This window comes from Rhinopithecus bieti, unplaced genomic scaffold, assembly GCF_001698545.2.
Source record: "Rhinopithecus bieti isolate Rb0 unplaced genomic scaffold, ASM169854v2 scaffold_2432, whole genome shotgun sequence".
In the NCBI taxonomy this organism is placed as follows: Eukaryota; Metazoa; Chordata; class Mammalia; order Primates; family Cercopithecidae; genus Rhinopithecus; species Rhinopithecus bieti.
The window spans coordinates 4,339,484-4,359,270 of NW_016804136.1; the positions used below are offsets into that span (position 1 = coordinate 4,339,484).

The 19,787-nt window shown below is 42.3% G+C and overlaps 1 protein-coding gene and 1 long non-coding RNA gene across 2 annotated transcripts in view; both read left to right on the forward strand.

The window, feature by feature from the left end:
• The window catches only part of LOC108525746 (uncharacterized), a 14,376-nt gene extending 4,564 nt beyond the window's left edge, over positions 1-9,812 (forward strand). Inside the window, exons 2-3 of the long non-coding RNA XR_001884336.1 lie at positions 4,169-4,342; positions 9,581-9,812. This is a non-coding gene — a long non-coding RNA (uncharacterized LOC108525746). The remainder of the gene's footprint in view (positions 1-4,168; positions 4,343-9,580) is intronic.
• Positions 9,813-10,293: 481 nt separating this feature from the next.
• Positions 10,294-19,787, forward strand: part of APRG1 (APRG1 tumor suppressor candidate) — a 23,902-nt gene continuing 14,408 nt past the window's right edge. The window contains 2 exon segments of the mRNA XM_017866603.1: positions 10,294-10,494; positions 10,496-10,520. Coding sequence (XP_017722092.1) covers positions 10,294-10,494; positions 10,496-10,520 — 226 coding nt within the window.

The following is a 19,787-nucleotide window of genomic DNA, read 5'->3' on the forward strand; positions in this document are numbered from 1 at the left end:
TTTTTTTTTTTTTTTTTTTTTTTAACTTTAAAGACGTGTTTTGTGGTCCAGTATATGGTCTATCTTCCTGAGGAGAAGAATGAGCATTCTGTACCCATTGGAGGAAATGTTTTGTAAATATGCATTAGGTCCATTTGGTCTATAGTGCAGATGAAGTCCAAAGTTTCCTTGGTGATTTTCTGTCTGATGATCTGTACAGTGCTGAAAGTGGGGTGTTGAAGTCTACAGCTATTATTGTAGTGAGGTGTATTTCTCTCTTTAGCTTTAATATTTGCTGTATATACCTGGACACTCCAGTGTTGAGTGCATACATGCTTACAATTGTTATATCCTCTTGCTGAATTGACTCCTTTATTATTATATAATGACCTTCCTTGTCTCTTTTTATAGTTTTTGTCTTGACATCTTTTTTTTTAGATGAGGTCTCACTCTGTCACCCAGGCTGGAGTGCGGTGGTAATGTCTTGGCTCACTGAAATCTCTGCCTCCTGGGTTCAAGCAATTCTCCTGTCTCAGCCTCCCAAGTAGCTGGGACTACAGGAATGTGCCACCATGCCTGGCCAATTTTTGTACTTTTAATAGAGACGAGGTTTTGTCATATTAGCCAGGCTGGTCTCGAACTCCTGACCTCGGAGTTCGACCGGCGATCCAAAGTGATCCACCCACTTTGGCCACCCAAAATGCTTGGGATCATAGTCATGATCCACTGTGCCTGGCCAGTTTTTGTCTTGAAATCTATGTTGTCTGATATATGTGTAGCTACTCCTGCTGTGTTTTCGTTTCCATTGGTGTGGAGTATCTTTTTCCATCCTTTTATTTTCCGTCTGTGTGAGTCTTTATAGGTGAAATGTGTCTCTTGTAAGCAATAGATTTTTTTTTTTAATTCATTCAGTCACTCTCTCTTTTGATTGGAGAGTTTAGTCCATTTACATTCAATGTGATTGTTGATAGGTAAGGGCTTACTCCTGCCATTTTGTTATTTGTTTTCTGGTTGTTTTGTGGTCTTCTCCTCCTTCTTTCCTTGATTTTGTCTTCCTTTAAGTGAAGGTGACTTTCTCTGGTGATATGTTTAATTTCTTGCTTTTGTATCTGTGGTATGTTTTTTGAGTTGATACCAAGAGGTTTGCAAATAATATCTTATAACCTATTATTTTAAACTGATGACAACTTAACACTGATTGCATCAACAAGGAAACAAACTAACAAACAAGAGAAAACTAATGAAAACTCAGCAGTTTATCTTCATCCCTCTACTTGTTGTTTCTATTTATATCTTATTGTGCTGTCTAGGTCTTGAAAAGTTATTGTAGTTATTACTTTTGATTGGCTCATTGTTTAGTCTTTCTACTCAAGATATAAGTAGTTTACCCATCACAATTACAGTGTTATAATATTCTTTTCTTTTCTTTTTCTTTTTTTTTGTTTTTTGAGATGGAGTCTTGCTGTTGCCCAGGCTGGAATGTAGTGGATGATCTTGGCTCACTGCAACTTCCATCTCCCAGATTCAAGCAATTCTCCTGCCTCAGCATCCCAAGTAGTTGAGACTAGAGGCATGTGCCACCACATCTGGCTAATTTTTGTAATTTAGTAGAGTCAGTATTTCACCATGTTGGCCAGGTTGGTCTCAAACTCCTGACCTCAAGTAATTCACCCGCCTTGGCCTCCCAAAGTGCTAGGATTACAGGTGTGAGCCCCCACACCCGGTCTATTCTGTGCTTTTCTATGTAGTTACTATTCCCAGTGAGTTTTGTACCTTCAGATGATTTCTTATTGCTTATTAACATTCTTTTCTTTCAGATTGAAGAACTCCCTTTAGCATTTCTTATAGAACAACTCTGGTGTTGATGAAATCCCTCAGTTTTTGTTTGTCTGGGATATTATTTCTCCTTTATGTTTGAGGGATACTTTCGCTGGATACACTATTTTGGGAGAAAAGTTTTTTCCATCAGCACTTTAAATATGTCATGTCACTCTCTTCTGGCCTGTAAGATTTCCACTGAGAAGTTCGCTGCCAGACATATTGGAGCTTCATTGTATGTTGTTTTTTTTTTTTTTTTTTGAGACAGAGTCTTGCTCTGTTGCCCCGGCTGGAGTGCAGTGGCACAATCTTGGCTCACTGCAAGCTCCGCCTCCCAGGTTCACGCCATTCTCCTGCCTCAGCCTCCCGAGTAGCTGGGACTACAGGCGCCTGCCACCACGCCCGATTAATTTTTTGTATTTTTAGTAGAGATGGTTAGTGTTAGCCAGGATGATCTCGATCTCCTGACCTCGTGATCTGCCCACCTCAGCCTCCCAAAGTGCTGGGATTACAGGTGTGAGCCATCGCACCCGGCCTTGTTTTTTTTGAGATGGAGTTTCACTCTGTCACCCAGGCCGGAGTGAGTTGGCATGATCTCAGCTCACAGCAACCTCTGCCCCCAGAGTTCAAACGATTCTCCTGTCTCAGGCTCCTGAGTAGCTGGAATTACAGGCGCCCACCACCACTGCCAGCTAATTTTTGTGTTTTTAGTGGAGACGGGGTTTCACCATGTTGGCCAGGCTGGTCTGGAACTCCTGACCTCAAGTAATCCACCTGCCTCAGCCTCCCAAAGTTCTGGGATTACAGGCATGAGCCACAGTGTCCAGCCCCCATTGTATGTTATTTCTTTTTTGTTTATTGCTGCTTTTAGGATCCTTTCTTTCTCCTTGACCTTTTGGAGTTTGATTATTAAATGTCTTGAGGTAGCCTTGTTTGGATTAAATCTGCCTGGTGTTGTGTAACGTTCTCGTACTTGAATATTGGTATCTTTCTCTAGGTTTGGGAAGTTCTCTGTTATTATCCCTTTGAATAAACTTTCTATCCCTATCTCTCCCTCTCTACTGCCTCTTTAAGGCCAATAAATCTTAGATTTGCCTTTTGGAGGCTCTTTTCTAGATCTTCTAAGCATGCTTCATTCTTTTTTATGTTTTACTTTGTCTCCTATGACCATGCATTTTTAAATAGCCTGTCCTCAAGCTCATTAATTCTTTCTTCTGATTGATCAATTCTGCTATTAAGAGACTCTGATAGACTGGGTACTGTGGCTCATATCTGTAATCCTGGCATTTTGGGAAGCCAAGGCAGGTAGATCACTTGAGTTTACAAGTTCAAGATCAGCCTGGGCAACATGGTGAAACCCTGTCTCCACCAAAAATACAAAAAATTAACCAAGCATAGTTGTGTGTGCCTCTGGTCCAACTACTCAGGAGGCTGAAGTGGGAGGGTCACTTGATCCTAGGAGGTAAAGGTTGCAGTGAGCCAAGATTGCACCACTGCACTCCAACCTGGGTGACAGAATGAGACCCTGTCTCAAAACAAAACAAAACAAAAGAAGAGAGAGAGACTCTGATATATTATTCTTCAGTATGTTCCTTGCACTTTTCAACTCTAGAATTTCTGCTTGATTCTTTTTAATTACTTCAATTTCTTTGTTAACTTTATCTGATAGGATTTTGAATTCCTTTCCTGTGTTGTTTTGAATTTCATTGAGTTTCCTCAAAACAGCAATTTTGAATGCTCTGTCTGAACGGTCACATATTTCTGTCTCTTCTTGATTGGTCACTGGTGACTTATTTAGCTCAATTGGTGAAGTAATGTTTTCTTGGATGGTCTTGCTGCTATGGAGTTTGTTGGTATCTGGGCATTGAAGAGTTGGGTATTTATTGTAGTCTTCGAAGTCAAGGCTTGTTTGTACTAATCCTTCTTCAGAAGACTTTCCAGGTATTCAGAGGGACTTGGGTGTTGTGATCTAAATTTTTGATCACAGCAGCCATATCTGCATGAGGGGACACCCCAAGCCCAGTGATGCTGTGACGTTTGCAGACTTGTGGAGGTACTGCCTTGGTGTTCTTAGACAGGATCCTGAAAAATTCACCGGATTACCAGGCAGAGACTCTTGTTCTCTTCCATTACTTTCTCCCAAACAAATGGAGTCTCTCTCTGCTGAGCTGCCTGGAGCTGGGGGTGGGGTGACATACGTACCCCTATGGTTACAAACACTGGGACTCAGGCCTGAAGCCAGCATGGCAATGGGTCTCAACCAAGGCCCTCAGTAACCTCTGCCTGGCTACCACCTATGTTTGTGCAAGGCCCTAAGGGCTCTACCATTAGCAGGTGGCAAAGCCAGCCAGGCCTGTGTTCTTCTCTGCAGGGCAGCACATTCCCCCTGTTCCCAGATGAGTCCAGAGATGTCTCCTGGGAGTCGGGGCCTGGATTTCTACTCTACTGTGACTGAGCTTGCACCCAGGCTACAGGATGATATCCCACTCTTCCCTCCCCTTTCTACAAGTAGAGGAGTCTCTTCTCATAGCCACCATTGTCCCAGGTGAGTACTGCCTGGCTACTGCTGATGTTCACTCAAGACCCAAAGGCTCTTCAGTCAGCTTGCAGTGAATGCTTCTGGACATAGGACTCTCCCTTCAGGGCAGTGGGCTCCCCTTTGGCCCAGAGCAGGTCTAGAAATATCATCCAAGAGCCAAGGCCTGGAATCAGGAAACCTACGCGCCTACCTGGTGCTCTACCAAACTGTGGCCAAGCTGGTACTTAAGCCACAAATGAGGTCCCTTTTATTCTTACCTCTCCTTTTCTCAAGCAGAAGGAACCTCTCCCCATAGCCGCTATAGTTTCAAATGTGCTGGGTTACACCTGAAGCCAGCACATCTCTGAGTCTCACCTAAGTCCTGTGGTGAGTACTGCCTGGCTACCACTGCTGATTTTTCAGAGCCCAAGGGCTTTTTATTCAGCAGGTGATGAGAGTTGTCAGGACTGGGTCCTTCCCTTCAAGGCAGTGGATTTCCTTTTGGTCCAGGGAGTATCTAGGAATATCACCCAGGAGCTAGGGCCTGGAATGGGAGCCTCAGAACTCTGCCTGTGCCCTGTCCTACTGTGGCTACACTGGCATCCACATTGCAAGGCAAAGTCCTCTTTATTCTTCTCTCTCTGCTCCTAAAGCAGAAAGAAGGAGTCTTTTCCTGAGCTGCCAGCTATGCTACCTGTGGTTGAGGGAGGGTTGGCATAAGCACTCCCTTGGACACCCTTAGCTAGTGTTTCACTAGGTCATATGGCCCCCATGTGCTCTGGCTCCAAGCCCAAGACAGCACCAGGATGTGCCTAGAAATTGCAGTCCTTGTAGTGTAGACTGCCTCTCAAGTTTATTTAGAACCACAGAGCACTTTAGCCCATGGTGGCAAGACTTGCCAGAACCCAAGTTCTGAGTGCTGGGATGGGTGATTCCCCTCTGGCTGGGGCTGGTCTAAACGCTTCCTCTGTGGTCGCCGCCTGAGTTCTGCCTGCTGTTGTTTTCTGTTGTGACAGGCAAGCACTGATTTCCAATGCAAAGTCCCACAATCACTGTGCTGTTCCTGCCTCAAGTGCACAGATTATCTCTCCATGCCTCATGGCTGGAGCTGGAGAATGGGGGATGAATGGCATAGCCAACACAAGACTGTCTTTTCAACTGTCTTCAGTGTCTCTTTCAGTGATATGAAGTTAAAACCAGGTATTGTAATCACTCACCTGATTTTTGTTTCTTATGGAGGTGCATTTTTTTTATATGTGGATAGTTGTTCAATTTGATATTCTTGTGTTGAGGACAATTGGTGGAGGCGTCTATTTGGCCATCTTGCCCCACCTCCTTGCTATTATTATTTTGAACAAACTGTTATCTGTCAGATCAATTCAGAATAAGAAAAATAGGTCAGGCTCAGTGGCTCAGGCCTGTAATCCTAGCACTTTGGGAGGCTGAGGCGGGTGGATCACGAGGTCAGGAGTTCGAGACCAGCCTGACCAATATGGTGAAACCTTGTCTCTACTAAAAATACAAAAATTAGCCAGGCGTGGTGGCATGCACCTGTAGTCCCAGCTACTTGGGAGACTGCGGCAGAAGAATTGCTTGAACCTGGGAGGCGGAGGTTGCAGTGAGCCGAGACTGCACCATTGCACTGCAGCCTGGGCAACAGAGCAAGACTCTGTTTCAAAAAAAAAAAAAAAAGAGAGAAAGAAAAAGAAAACTTTGTATTTTACCTTCACTTATTCCTTCTCTAATGTCCTTCCTTTCTTTATATAGATCTGAATTTCTGACCTATATAATTTTCTTCTGTCAGAAGAGTTTCTTTTAAAATTTCTTGCAAGGTAAGTCTACTGGTAACAAATTCTCTCAATTTTTGTTTGGGAATGTCTTTGAGTCTGTATTTGTCTTTCTTTCTTTTTTCTTTTTTTGGACTTAAAATCCAAGTATAAATGTTCTTCAGTCATTTAGTAAATTTCAAAGCCAAGTCACTAAAGACAGAGGCTAGCAATTTTCTTTCATCATTCACCAATAACAGACTATGTCTGGGGACAGTGGCCTTCATCAGCAGGTGCCCTTTTTTGGTGAATGAATCTGATCATTCAGATGTGGAGAGAATGAAGTGTCTTCTTCGGTTTCAGACCCGGAATGCTCCTGATCTCCGTCTTGGGGTTCTATGTCTCCCATCAGTTCTTGCAGAAACTTGAATTTAGATTTTAAAAAGATGCCATACAAAATACGGTGGATGCCCCCCTCATCACACACCATCAGCAGCAGGACAATCAACAGTGTGGCCATGAACACAGCAGGCTAGCCCAATATTGTGCTATCTTGAGGGGAGGAGGGTAGTTGACTTAGGGCACCTGGCATGTACTGTGGAGGGAATGGGTGAGTAGGCAGATGGTATGTCCCAGGCTTCAGTGGTGGGTGCCCAGCATGGCAGGGCACCTCTTGTCCTTCACTTTTAAAAAAAAGATTAAAAAATATATACATAGATGTACATATTTTGGGGATATATGTGATAATTTAATACATTCATACAATTTGTAATGATCAAATAAGTCTAATTAAGACATTTGTAATCTGAAATATTTGTATTTTCTTACGCTAGAAACATTTATTCTCTTCTAGCAATTTTTTAAAAAAATTAAACTTTTTTTATAGATGGTGTCTCACTCTGCTGTCACCCAGGTTAGAGTGCAATGGTGTAACATATCTCACTGCAGTCTCAAACTCCCAGGTTCAAGTGATCCTCCCATCTAGCCTCCTGAGTAGCTGAGACTACAGGTGCATACAACCATGCCGGGCTACTTTTTACAATTTTTTTTTTTTTTTTTTTTGTAGAGACAGAGTTTCACTATGTTTCCCAGGCTGGTTTCAAACTCCCAGCCTCAAGCAATCCTTCTGCCTTGGCCTCCCAAAATGTTGGGATTACAGGCGTGAGCCACCACACCTGGCCTTTTCTAGCTATTTTGAAATATACAATAGATTATTGTAAACTATAGTCACTGTAATTATCTATTAACCATTGGGTCTTATTTCTTCTATCAAAGTGTGTATTTGTACCTATTGATCAACCTCTCTCTGTGCCCCCTCTCTCCTTCCCAGCCTCTGGTAACTACCAGTCTACTCTCTATCTTCATGAAATACACTTTTTAAGCTCCCACATGAGTGAGGGCATGCGATGTTTGTCTGGTTCTGATGCTTTAATTTCCTCAAACTGTGTTTTTGCCTTTTAGTATGGCTTGTCATGTTTGTTTGTTTGTTTGTTTTTTGAAACCCAGATCTCATGTCTTGCATGTTGGGTTCAGGCAACTTGTCTTTAGTTTGTAGGTCTCTGGATCAAGTAAATCATAACCAAACCTGATGTGGAGACAAATTATCCTTCATGGACTTTGAGTTGGATTTGGTTGTTTTTCTCCACTTAGGAGATGGTGTGTATATTTTGTCAGAATATTTGGTGATCCAGAAGGGTGGACTGTGGTGTTAGTAGGTCTGTCCACAGATTATTTTTATCTCTCTGTCAACCAGACACTTGGTAAGTTGTACCTCCTTCATCACTTGTGATTGGTGGGGCCACATTACCAGTTTTATTTTATTTTTTACTTTTTGTTTTGAGACAGAGTCTCACTTTGTCGCCCAGGCTGGAGTGCAGTGACACGATCTCAGTTCACTGCAACATCTGCCTCCCAGGTTCAAGCAATTCTTGTTCCTTAGCCTCCCAAGTAGCTAGGATTACAGATGTACACCAGCACACTTGGCTAATTTTTGTGTTTTTAATAGAGATCAGGTTTCACCACGTTGGCCGGGCTTGCCTCGAACTCCTTACCTTAGGTGATCCACCCGCCTCGGCCTCCCAAAGTGCTGAAATTACAGCAGTGAGCCACTGTGCCTGGCCACATGACCAGTTTTAAACAATGAGTTTTGAGAATTTACAATATGTATAACTTTAGGGCTGAACTTTTGCTTGATGAGATGAGACCTTCTAGAATTATTTTTTTCTGTCTCCCATGATAACTAGCTATGTTTCTTCAGCTGATTGCTAAATGAATGCATGTGGAGCAATGTCCCAGCTGACCTGAAATGAACATGTGGTATCAGTGAGAAATACACCTCTGTTGTTTAAGCCATTGTTGTCTGTGAGTTGCTTGTTATCTTAGCATAATACAGCCTAACCTGACTGTTAACACAGCTTAACCTTACATCTTCTTTAGATCTTGACTTACCTGTAGTGTTTTCCTCAAGGCTTTAAGATTGCACCCATACCCACCCCATCACTCTACCCCCTTCTCTACTTTATATTCATCTACAACACCTATCTTAATATAACATCACATAGTTTGCTCATTTATTTTATTATTCATCTCCTCCTGCCACCAAAATGTAAGCCCATGAAGGCAGCGATGGTCTGAGTTTGAGTTCCACTGAAAGCTGACCCTTGAGACAGGGGATATGGGGTTGGCTGTTCATTTGGGAGATGATCCTGAAGGGTATAAGAAAGGGAACTGGGGGAAAAAACCATAGAAAATAAAATCAATAAAGGAGGCATTAGTAAACTTATTAGTGCTGTGGACAATTCTTTGGAGATCCTCTGAGAAGCCCTGTTGAGCTGAAATTCTCATACATTTCCTACCTAGAGATAGAAAAACTGGAGTCTTGTCCCCAACTCCTGCCCATTGTTGAATGTAGGGAGGCTTAAATCTCTGGTGCATTCAGACTGACTTGTGCATGGGCTGAGCAAGCTTGCCCCGTGCAGAGAAAGCCTTCTGGCCAAGAAGCAGAGAGGTAGACACAGTTCCTGTGCATAGGAACTATCCAACACAGTTGCAGGTGTGTCAAGGGGGCATGCAGTGGGGGCATCAACAGAATCTACCATAGAGAGTTTTGCTTTTTATTTCCTGATGTGGCCCCAGCTCCTAAATACTGTTTGACAATTTCTAAATAGTGAACGAATGAATGAATGAGTACCCTATAGTGGGCATTCACTGGATGTGTCCCCAGCATCTATTTCCCTTTTGGAATTAGCCCTTTCCCTTTTTTCCCTTGGGATGCTACCTCTCCCCATTTCTCAGCCTGCGGCTTTGGTTGGGATTGAACCGACGTCTAGTTACTGGGTGTGGACTACCTCCCCATCCCCTACCCCAAAGACTTGATATAATCAACCTTTCTTACTCACCTCCCCCTCCCCACCACAGTGATCTGTTTAGGAATGGACACATGACCCATTTGCGACCAATGAGAGTGAATTTCAGGGTTTATTCTCTCTTTCTCTGTAAGGATGTGAGGTCTAGGAAAGCTGCAGCCATTTTGCCACCATGTGAAACCTGGGACATCTGAACTGACTCCATGAAGCCCGAAGAGAAAGCTAATAAGAAGGCAGAGAGAAGAGGAAAAGAGTCTTGGTCTTTGAAAATATCTTTTGGAGCTGCTGGATCAAGTCTCACTTGAAGGTAGAACTAAATCTGCACTTTAAATTTACATATCCAATAAAAAGTTCTTTATGTGGTAAGCCAGTTTGAGGTGGACTTCCTGTCACTTATGGCTAAAAGAACCCTTGCTTATTCTATACCTAACTCAAGGTGTGTTGTGAGGTTTCAATAAAATAGCACTTAGTGAAGCAAGGTACACAAATAATACTCAATGAATGGTAAGCAATATTGTTATGATGCATTTATTTTTACAGAGTTTTGTGACCCTTTTATTCTCTCCTCCAACATTGGCATGTTTCTGTTATTCTTTTCAGTATTATTTAATTTATTCCCCAAAGGAGAGCGGTTAAGAGTATTGCCTAGCCACAGGCTCTCAACCCGCACCCCGAGCCTCAGATTCTCCTCACACAGCCACAGCTGTACCACATGGCCCATGTGGTATGGTTCTCATTCCTCTGACATCTAATTCTCACTTTTGGGCAATGTTTGTCTCATCAAGCTTTACACACAAATATTTTCAGCAAAGTGCTCCAAATGCCTTTTTCAGAAATCTGAATCCACATGAAAACAATGGCAACAAGAAAAAGGTGTAAACTTTCCAGAACAGGCCCAGAATTTGAAAATGTGATAAAGAGGTTATTGTGCGCCCAAACTTTTCACACAAGAATTGGAGGAGATTTAACACATGGAATAATAAACAGAGGAAGGCTGGCTAATGCAGAGCAGATGGGCCTGCAGGGCAGTGCTCAGCATTTCAACATCTTTCCCCCTGGACCTTCGGACTCAAGGTGATTGCATGCTGGTGTCTTCAGCTAAAAATAAAGTTAATGCTTTTGGGGCAATCATAAATATGGCTAGTTCAGTTTCTGGGGTGATTAGTGGTCTAAAGTTTTCAAGAACCTACTATGTGAAAGGCGTTTGATATTCACTAATATAATGCCAACCACTACTCCATTTTGAAGGAAAAAAATGAAGGCTCTGAAAGTGTAAATCATTTACTGAAGGGCACACAGCCAGAATGACAGTGGAGCCAGGATCACCCCTTGGTCTGTCTTATTGCATATGTCATGGCTCTGCAAACTGGGGCAACAGGTGAGCAGGGAAAAGAGTCATGGCCAAATAAAATTGAGACATACCGAGACAGACAGACAGACAGACAGACAGACACACACACACACACACACACACACACACACACACACACACACACACTCTTACACAGTAATAGCCTTATTAAGGTATAACTGATATACAATAAACTGTACATATTTAAAAGATGCTATTTGATAAGTTTTGACATATGTCTGTACCTGGGAAACCATCACTGCAATCATGATGGTGAGCATATCTAATACTCTCAAAAGTTTCCTCTTGCCTTTTGTAATTCCTCTCTGCCATCCTACCTGTCCCTCCCGCTGCTGATCCCAGACAACCACTGATCTGCTTTCTGTCACTACAGATTTGTTATATTTTCTAGAATTTTATATAAATAAAATAATACAATATGGACTATTTTTCTGTCTTCTTTCACTCAGCAAAATTATTTTGAGATTCATTCATGTTATTGCTTGTTTATTCCTTTATATTGTTGAGTAGTTATTCCATTGTATGAATATGCCACAATTTATTTATCTATTCATCTACATATGGACATCTATAGATGTTTGCACTTTTGGGCTATTAAAAATCAAGTTGATGTGAATGTTTGTAGACAAGTCTCTGTATGACGTGTATTTTCTTTTCTTTTGGATAAAAACCTAAGAATGAGATGACTAAATTATATTGTAGGTACATGTTTAACTTTTAAAGAAACCGTTAAGCTGTTTTCCAAAGTGGTTGCACCATTTTACCTTCCTACCAGTAGCGTATGAGAGTGCCAGTTCACCAGCATCTTCACCAGTACTTGGTGTGGTCAGTCTCTTTAATTTTTGTCATACTAATAGGCATGTAGTGGTATTAAGTCTCCTATGGTTTTAATTTGTTTTTCCCTAATAACTAATAATGTTGAGTATATTTTCATGTTTTTGTTTGCCATCTATATATCTTCATTAGGTAAGTGTTTATTCATACCTTTTGCATATTTTTTATTGAGTTGTTTCTTTTTCTTATCATTGAGTTTTGAGAGTTCTTTACATATTCTGGATACAAGTCTTTTAATAGATACATGTTTTGCAAACATTTTTTCCAAGTCTAGGCTTGTATTTTTATTTTCTTAACAGTGTCTTTTGAAGAGCAGAAGATTTAAATTCTGGCTAAGTCCAGTTTATATTATATATCACTTTAACTTCTGTTTTACATTTTAAAAATCTGGCCAGGCATTGTAGGTCACACCTGTAATCCCAGCACTTTGGGAGGCTGAGGCAAGCAGATGACTTGAGGTTAGGAGTTCGAGACTAGCTTGGCCAACATGGTGAAACCCCATCTCTACTAAAAATATAAAAATTAGTTGGGCATGGTGGCGGGCGCCTGTAATCCCAGGTACTTGGGAGGCTAAGGCATGAGACTCACTTGAACCCAGGAGGCGGAGGTTGCAGTCAAGATCATGCCACTGTACTCCAGCCTGGGCGACACAGTGAGACTTCATCTCTAAATAAATAAATAAATAAATAAAATATGAAAAAATAAAATCTTAGTTACATTCTGGAAGTTTTCTTGGCTTGATTTTATAACTCACACATTTTCTCTTTGGCAGTTCATTCTATTACTACTCAGCTTATATATTGAATGTTTTAAATTACCAAATTTTAAGTTAACTTCCCAAATAGAAATCATTCATGGCTGGCTGCAGCAGCTCACTCTTGTAGTCCCAGCACTTTGGGAGGCTGAAACAGGCAGATTGCTTGAGCCCAGGAATTCATGATCATCCTGGGCAACATGGCAAAGCCCTTTCTCTGCAAAAAATACAAAAATTATCTGGGTGTGGTGGTGTATACCTGTAGTGCCAGCTACTTGGGAGGCTGAAGCAGGATTGTTGCTTGAGCCATGGAGGTTGAGGCTGCAGTGAGCTGTGATCACATCTATGTACTCTAGCCCAGGTGATAGAGTGAGACCCTGTTTAAAATAAATAAATAAATAAATAAATAAATAATCATTCACAGTGTTTGCATATGGTAATCTTACATCTCCCTGATAATTTAATTATTCAGCCCAGCTCAGCTATCAGCTCTATTTCCTCAGGTGCAAGTTCCGCATTTGGTAAGAGGATGATGTCTGTTGCACAGAGATAGATTTCCACAATTGCTTAGTGAGTCTTAACTGAAGGATCATCTTTGTTTTGAGGGATCCCTGTTAGCATGTCTTTGATTGTTTATTGCAGTTTACCTACAGGAGACAGGTATGAGTCAGACATAGAGTGGCCAGGGAGGCATTTCATGGGGAGGGAGCTCCTCATTCTTTCTTGAAGTCACCAGTCCCCTGGAACACTATTTTAGCTCTGGGTCCTAAAGGCTCATACTCCTGGCTCCTCCATGGGGGCAGACACCTCTATTGCTCTGTTGCTGCTTAGTCCAAAGGGCAATGTTGACCTCACAGTTGCTACTTTGGTGCCCCAGCTCATTTCCCTTTAGGTATGCAGAGCTACTACTGCTCCCAGGCTCTTCTACCTCAAGGATTTTTGAGTTTTTTGGAGTAAGAGTCTCACTCTGTTGCTACTGGAGTACAGTGGAGTGATTTCAGCTCACTGCAACCTCTGCCTCCCAGGTTCAAGTGATTCTCCTGTCTCAGCCTCCCAAATAGCTGTGATTACAGGCACCCATCACCACGCCCAGCTAATTTTTGTATTGTTAGTAGAGACAGGGTTTCACCATGTTGGCCAGGCTGGTCTTGAACTCCTGGCCTCAGATGATCTGACCACTTTAGCCTCACAAAGTCCTGGGGTTACAGGGGTAAGCCACTGCGCCCGGTCACATGACCAGTTTTAGACCATGAGTTTTGAGAACTTATGATGTGTATAGTTTTAGGACTGAACTTTTACTTGATGATGTGAGACCTTCAGTGTGAGACCTTCAATGGGTCAATGAAATAATTCAAAGGGAAACTAAAAAATTTCTTAAGGCAAATGGAAATGGAAACACAGCATACCAAAACTTAAAATGGTAGGATTTTGAGTAAGTAGAAGAGTATAAAGAAGAAAAGAATGTTGATCCTAGAAATGTTCTATCTGCAGTAGAAGTTGCATATTCCTGGACTTTAACTTTGCAACTATAGAGTAGGATATATAATCATGACACTTGTTTTGGCTCAACTGTGAGCAATAATCATGAAGCCACAATCAAATTAGCACTATTTATTGGTTTTCAGTATTTACAGTCAAGCCAAAATCAGAACTATGGTGATAACATAAAATGCAAATGTCATTAAATTTGATTAAATGAAAGTAAAAGTAGAATAACAGAGGTTTTCTTAGTATCTTAATCTTTTAAATTGGTGGGTCAAGAGATTGCAAAACTTGATGAAACGAGAAATAGCTGTTTAGTACTTAAAATTGCAGAGGTCATAAGTAGAGCAATGCTTCTAAAAGTGTGATCCCTGAGCCAGCAGCATCAACCTCTCTTGGGATCTTGTGAGAAATGAAAACCCAGACCAAACGAATCCGAAGCTCATGGGGTGCACCCAGCAATCCCTGTTTTGTTTTGTTTTGTTTTGGTTTCTTTGAGACGGAGTCTCACTCTGTTGCCTAGGTTGGAGTACAGTGGTGTGATCTTGGCTCACTGCAGCCTCCACTCCCCTGGATTCAAGTGATTCTCCTGCCTCAGCCTCCTGAGTAGCTGGGATTATAGGGGTGTCCCACCACGCCCAGCTAATTTTTGTATTTTCAGTAGAGATGGGGTTTTCACCATGTTGGCTAGGCTGGTTTTGAACTTCTGACCTCAAGTGATCCACCCGCGTTGGCCTCCCAAAGTACTGGGATTACAGGAGTGAGCCACCACGCCTGGCCTACCTCAAGGCTTTGAGTATTCTTGGAGCTACCTCCCATCTCCCATTTTTATGCAAAAGTGTTTGCCCACATGAGCTTCAGTATAGGGATCCTTTTAAACTCTGATTTGACTGGCTTCCATATTTCAGGGAATTTTCAAGATTTCTTATTCACAAGGAAACTCCTTCCAGCTTCCCAACATTGTCATGGATCAAAACCACATTTGTCTCATTTCTAGAGACCTGTGTTGGGAGAGGCTTTGGGCTCAGGTCCTCCAATCTTAACAGAATCTGTAGGCAATATTTGCATCTGTAGAAGAATCTCTTGGTATTTGAAGGCCCCATGTGTGCAGACCATATATGCTATATGTTGCCACAAAAGTTTGGTTTGCCACTTTGATGCTTGCATTTTCTTTGGAAAAGCAGCAGGGGGTCCACCTGCTGAGGGGACATTATAACCATTTTTAGAGATGAAAATCTGAACATTCTCTCCCCTATTAAAAACTTTTCAGTGGCTCCTGTTGCCCTTCAGATGAAGCTTCAACTTGCTTTACAGGCCCACCCCCCAACAAGTTCCATTTCCCACCATTTGTTCACCTCCTCTCTTGCTGTCTCTATTCCAGCCTCAGGTAATTTTTTCCCCTAGTTCTACAAAAGGGCCCTGCTTTCCTACCCTTGAACTTCCTGTTTTTTCTGAACAGAACGTTCGCCTTTCTCTCCCTGCTTCCTTTCCTCTGATTCTGATTCATCCTTCTGGTCTCGGATTAAAGGTTCCTTTCTCAGGAGGCTCAGACATCTCTGGGGTCCTGACTCACATCCACAGAACCTCACCTCTGATTCCAGTTGCAGCCGTGGCTGCTGCACTTGAATGGACCACTCTGAGTCATGCTATCCGCTCTGCAGAAGGTTCTGATGGGATCTGCCCCCACATCCACACTTGTGACCTTGTCGATGGGTCCTTATTTGCCTGTTCCTCCTTCTCTCGCCGTCCTGAGCATCTTCTTCCTGGGATCAGATCCCAGATAAACCATCTATACCTGATTCCTTGTCTTAGGCTCTATTTTCAGGGGGTGAGAGGAACTCAAGCTAAGCCATTTATAGTCTGGATTAGAGTCCTGTGGTTTTCCAGGGGGCAAAATTGCTAATTTTAGATCTGGAAAGAAGATCTCAGTGAACCCTACCCCAGGTAGTAACTGTCTGGTAGGAGGTGCGCAATTTCATTTGGATCCTAGGAAAAATCCAAGCTTTCATCCTCATTTCTGGACATCCTAGGGCCTCTTCTAATCTGTTATGTTGAGGCAGCTCAGAATAGTGGGAAGAACATGGAATTTGGAATGGGTCTTAAGATTCTGGCTTAGTTATACTCCTGCTGTGCAGTCTAGCAGAAGTCATTTAAAATTTCTGAGGCCATTTCTTTGTTTGCCAAAAGGAGATAAGCCAACAGATGCTCTTGTGACTCAAAGGATCTCCACCAGGACAGGATGCTGCACAGAAGAGTGGTTACTTAGGCAGCTTGGGCATGCATTTCTTCATCATGTAAATGAAGGGCTTGCCTTAGGAGACTGCTAAGGTACCTCCTGCTGTAACATTCTAAAGAGACAGTTCTTTTCAAACTTGATGGTGGGATACAGGCAGTATCTGTCTTGCTTGCCATAGAATACTGGTACATAACATGTCCAGGAGCCAGGCTGCTTGGGTTGGATCCACTTCTCATAGCTGCATGAGCTTAGTCAGGTTTCCAAAACTCACTGTATCTTAATTCCCTCATCTCTTAAATGGGGGTGATAAGAGCACTTACCATAGGGCTGTTGAGAAGATTATGCAAGGTCACACATGCACAGCACTTATTTGATGTGGTGGATTAAAGATGGTGCAAATTCTTTGCTACTCCTCCCCTTGAGAGTTAGAGTCTAGCTGCCCTCTCCTTGAGTTGGACCAACCTGGGTGGCTTGACTGGTGAGTAGAGTAAAGCAGAAATGACATTCTGGGACTTCTGAAACTGAGTCCTAAGAAACCTCACAGCTTTCACCCAGGTGTCTTGGCACACGGTCTCTGGGAGCCCTACCCCACCACATAAGAAGTCTGACTCACCTAAGAGCACCATGTGGGAAAGGCCCCGTGTAGGTGCCAAGATCAGCAGTCCCAGCTGAACCCAGTCATTTGGCCATTCCCTCCAACGTACCGGACATGTGAATGAGGCTGGCTTAGGCCCTCCAAAAAAGCCCAGCCACCAGCTGGCTACCACTGAGTAACCTCAGCTGATGCCACATGAAACAGAAAGGAATTGCCCAGCCAAGCCCTGTCCACATTACTGCCCACGTAAGTGTAAGATATCATAAAGTAGGACTGAGGTGGAAGGATTGCTTGAGCCCAGAAGTTCTAGTCCAGCCTGAGCAATGCAGCGAGAGTTTCTCTCTAAAAATAAATAAATAAATAAATAAATAATAAATAAAATTGAAGTAGTTGTAAGCCACTAAGTTCTGGGGCAGTTTGTTATGCGGCAATAGATAACCGAAACACTTGACATATAATAAATGCTTAATAGATACAGGTCAGAGAATTTTGATGTCAAATTTCATTACCCAGGATCAATACGTAAAAGTATACAAGTTTGAGAGATTACTCTCCTGATCCCACCTTCTATGACTTCCTCTGTCTCTGCTCCTGAGATTCTCCTAGCAATGCTGGGACTTATTTTTCCATCTGGTGCACAGTGTGCCTTCATCTGCTAAAAACCTCATAAGTCCTTATTTACCATCTGCTTTCTGCATAAAGGACATCACACCAAACAGCCCCTGTACTTCCTTTTTTTTTTTTTTTTTTTTTTGAGACAGGGTCTCGCTCCGTCACCTAGGCTGGAGTGCAGTGGTGTGATCACAGCTCACTGCAGTCTTGACCTCCTGGGCTCAAGTAATCCTCCCACCTCAGCCTCCTGTGTAGCTGGAAACATACGCATGTGCCACCATGCCTAGCTAATTGTTTAATTTTTTGTAGAGGTGAGGTCTCACTGTGTTGCCCAAGCTGGTCTTGAATTCCTGGGCTCAAGCAATCCTCTTGCCTTGGCCTCCCAAAGTGCTGGAATTATAGGTGTGAGCTGCCACACCTGGCCCAAACATTTCTAATTCTACCTCTGTCATCATCTCCATGGATAACCTTGGACCTACCTTCTGGCCCCATTTCTCCATTTTTTTTTAAATTTTATTTTATTTATTTAGTTTTGCAAAATGGGGTCTCAACCTGTTGCCCAGGCTGGAGGGCGGTGGCATGATCTCAGCTCACTGCAACCCCCGCCACCCAGGTTTAAGTGATTCTCCTGCCTCAGCCTCCTGAGTAGCTGGGATTACCGGCATGCACCACCACACCTGGCTAATTTTTGTATTTTTGGTAGAGATGGGGTTTCGCTATGTTGGCCAGGCTGGTCTTGAACTCCTGGCCTCAAGTGATCTGCCCGCCTTGGCCTCCCAAAGTGTTGGGATCACAGATGTGAGCCACCGTGCCCAGCCTCCATTTTAAAATAAAGGTAGAAGTGGACACTTTCCAGGGGCACATCCTGTTTCTGGTGTAGGTACATAGCATGTTTCCCCTACTTCACCCTCTGCTCCTTTGCAACCTTCAACTTTTTGATATTTCTTTTCTTTCTTCATCCATTGTTTTATCTCTTTTCCCCATTTCGAAGCTTTTTCCCCATTGGTAAGCCCAATGTCACTTGCATGAAGAAAAACCCTTCCTTGACCTCATATAATCCTCCAATGACTGATTTATCCTCATTTCTTACTTCCACCATGCTGCTCTTTAACTGGCAAACTCTTTTTTTTTTTTTTTTTTTTTAATTACACTTTAAGTTCTAGGGTACATGTGCACAATGTGCAGGTTTGTTACATACAAATATATGTGCCATGTTGGTTTACAGCACACATCAACTTGTCATATTAGGTATTTCTCCTAATGCTATCCCTCCCCCAGCCCCTTACCCCCTAACAGGCCCCACTGTGTAATGTTCCCCGCCCTGTGTCCATGTGTTGTTATTGTTCAATTCCCACTTATGAGTGAGAACAGGTAGTGTTTGGTTTTCTGTCCTTGTGATAGTTTGCTGAGAATGATAGTTTCCAGCTTCATCCATGTCCCTGCAAAAGACATGAACTCATCCTTTTTTATGGCTGCATAGTATTCCATGGTGTATATATGCCACATTTTCTTCATCCGGTCTATCATTGATGGGCATTTGGGTTGGTTCCAAGTCTTTGCTATTGTGAATAGTGCCACAATAAACATACCTGTCCTTGTGTCTTTATAGCAGCATGACTTATAATCCTTTGGGTATATACCCAGTGATGGGATTGCTGAGTCAAATGGTATTTCTAGTTCTAGATCCTTGAGGAATCACCACACTGTCTTCCAAAATAATTGAACTAATTTACACTCCCACCAACAGTATAAAAGCATTCCCATTTCTCCATATCCTCTCCAGCATCTGTTGTTTCCTGACTTTTTAATGATTGCCATTCTAACTGTCATGAGATGGTATCTCATTGTGGTTTTGATTTGCATTTCTCTGATGACCAGTGATGATGAGCATTTTTTCATGTCTGTTGGCTGCATTAATGTCTTGTTTGAGAAGTGTCTGTTCATATCCTTTGCCCACTTTTGGATGGGGTTGTTTGTTTTTTTCTTGTACATTTGTTTAAGTTCTTAAGATTCTGGATATTAGCCCTTTGTCAGATGGGTAGATTGCAAAAATTTTCTCCCATTCTGTAGATTGCCTGTTCACTCTAATGATAGTTTCTTTTGCTGTGCAGAAGTTCTTTAGTTTAATTAGATCCCATGGGTCAGTTTTGGCTTTTGTTGCCATTGCTTTTGGTGTTTTAGTCATGAAGTCTTTGCCCATGCCTATCTCCTGAATGGTATTTCCTAGGTTTTCTTCTAGGGTTTTTATGGTTTTAGGTCTTACATTTAAGTCTTTAATCCCTCTTGAGTTCATTTTTGTATAAGGTGTAAGAAAAGGATCCAGTTTCAGCTTTCTACATATGACTAGCCAAGTTTCCCAACACCATTGGTTAAATAGGGAATCCTTTCCCCATTGCTTGTTTTTGTCAGGTTTGTCAAAGATCAGATGGTTGTAGATGTGTGGTGTTATTTCTGAG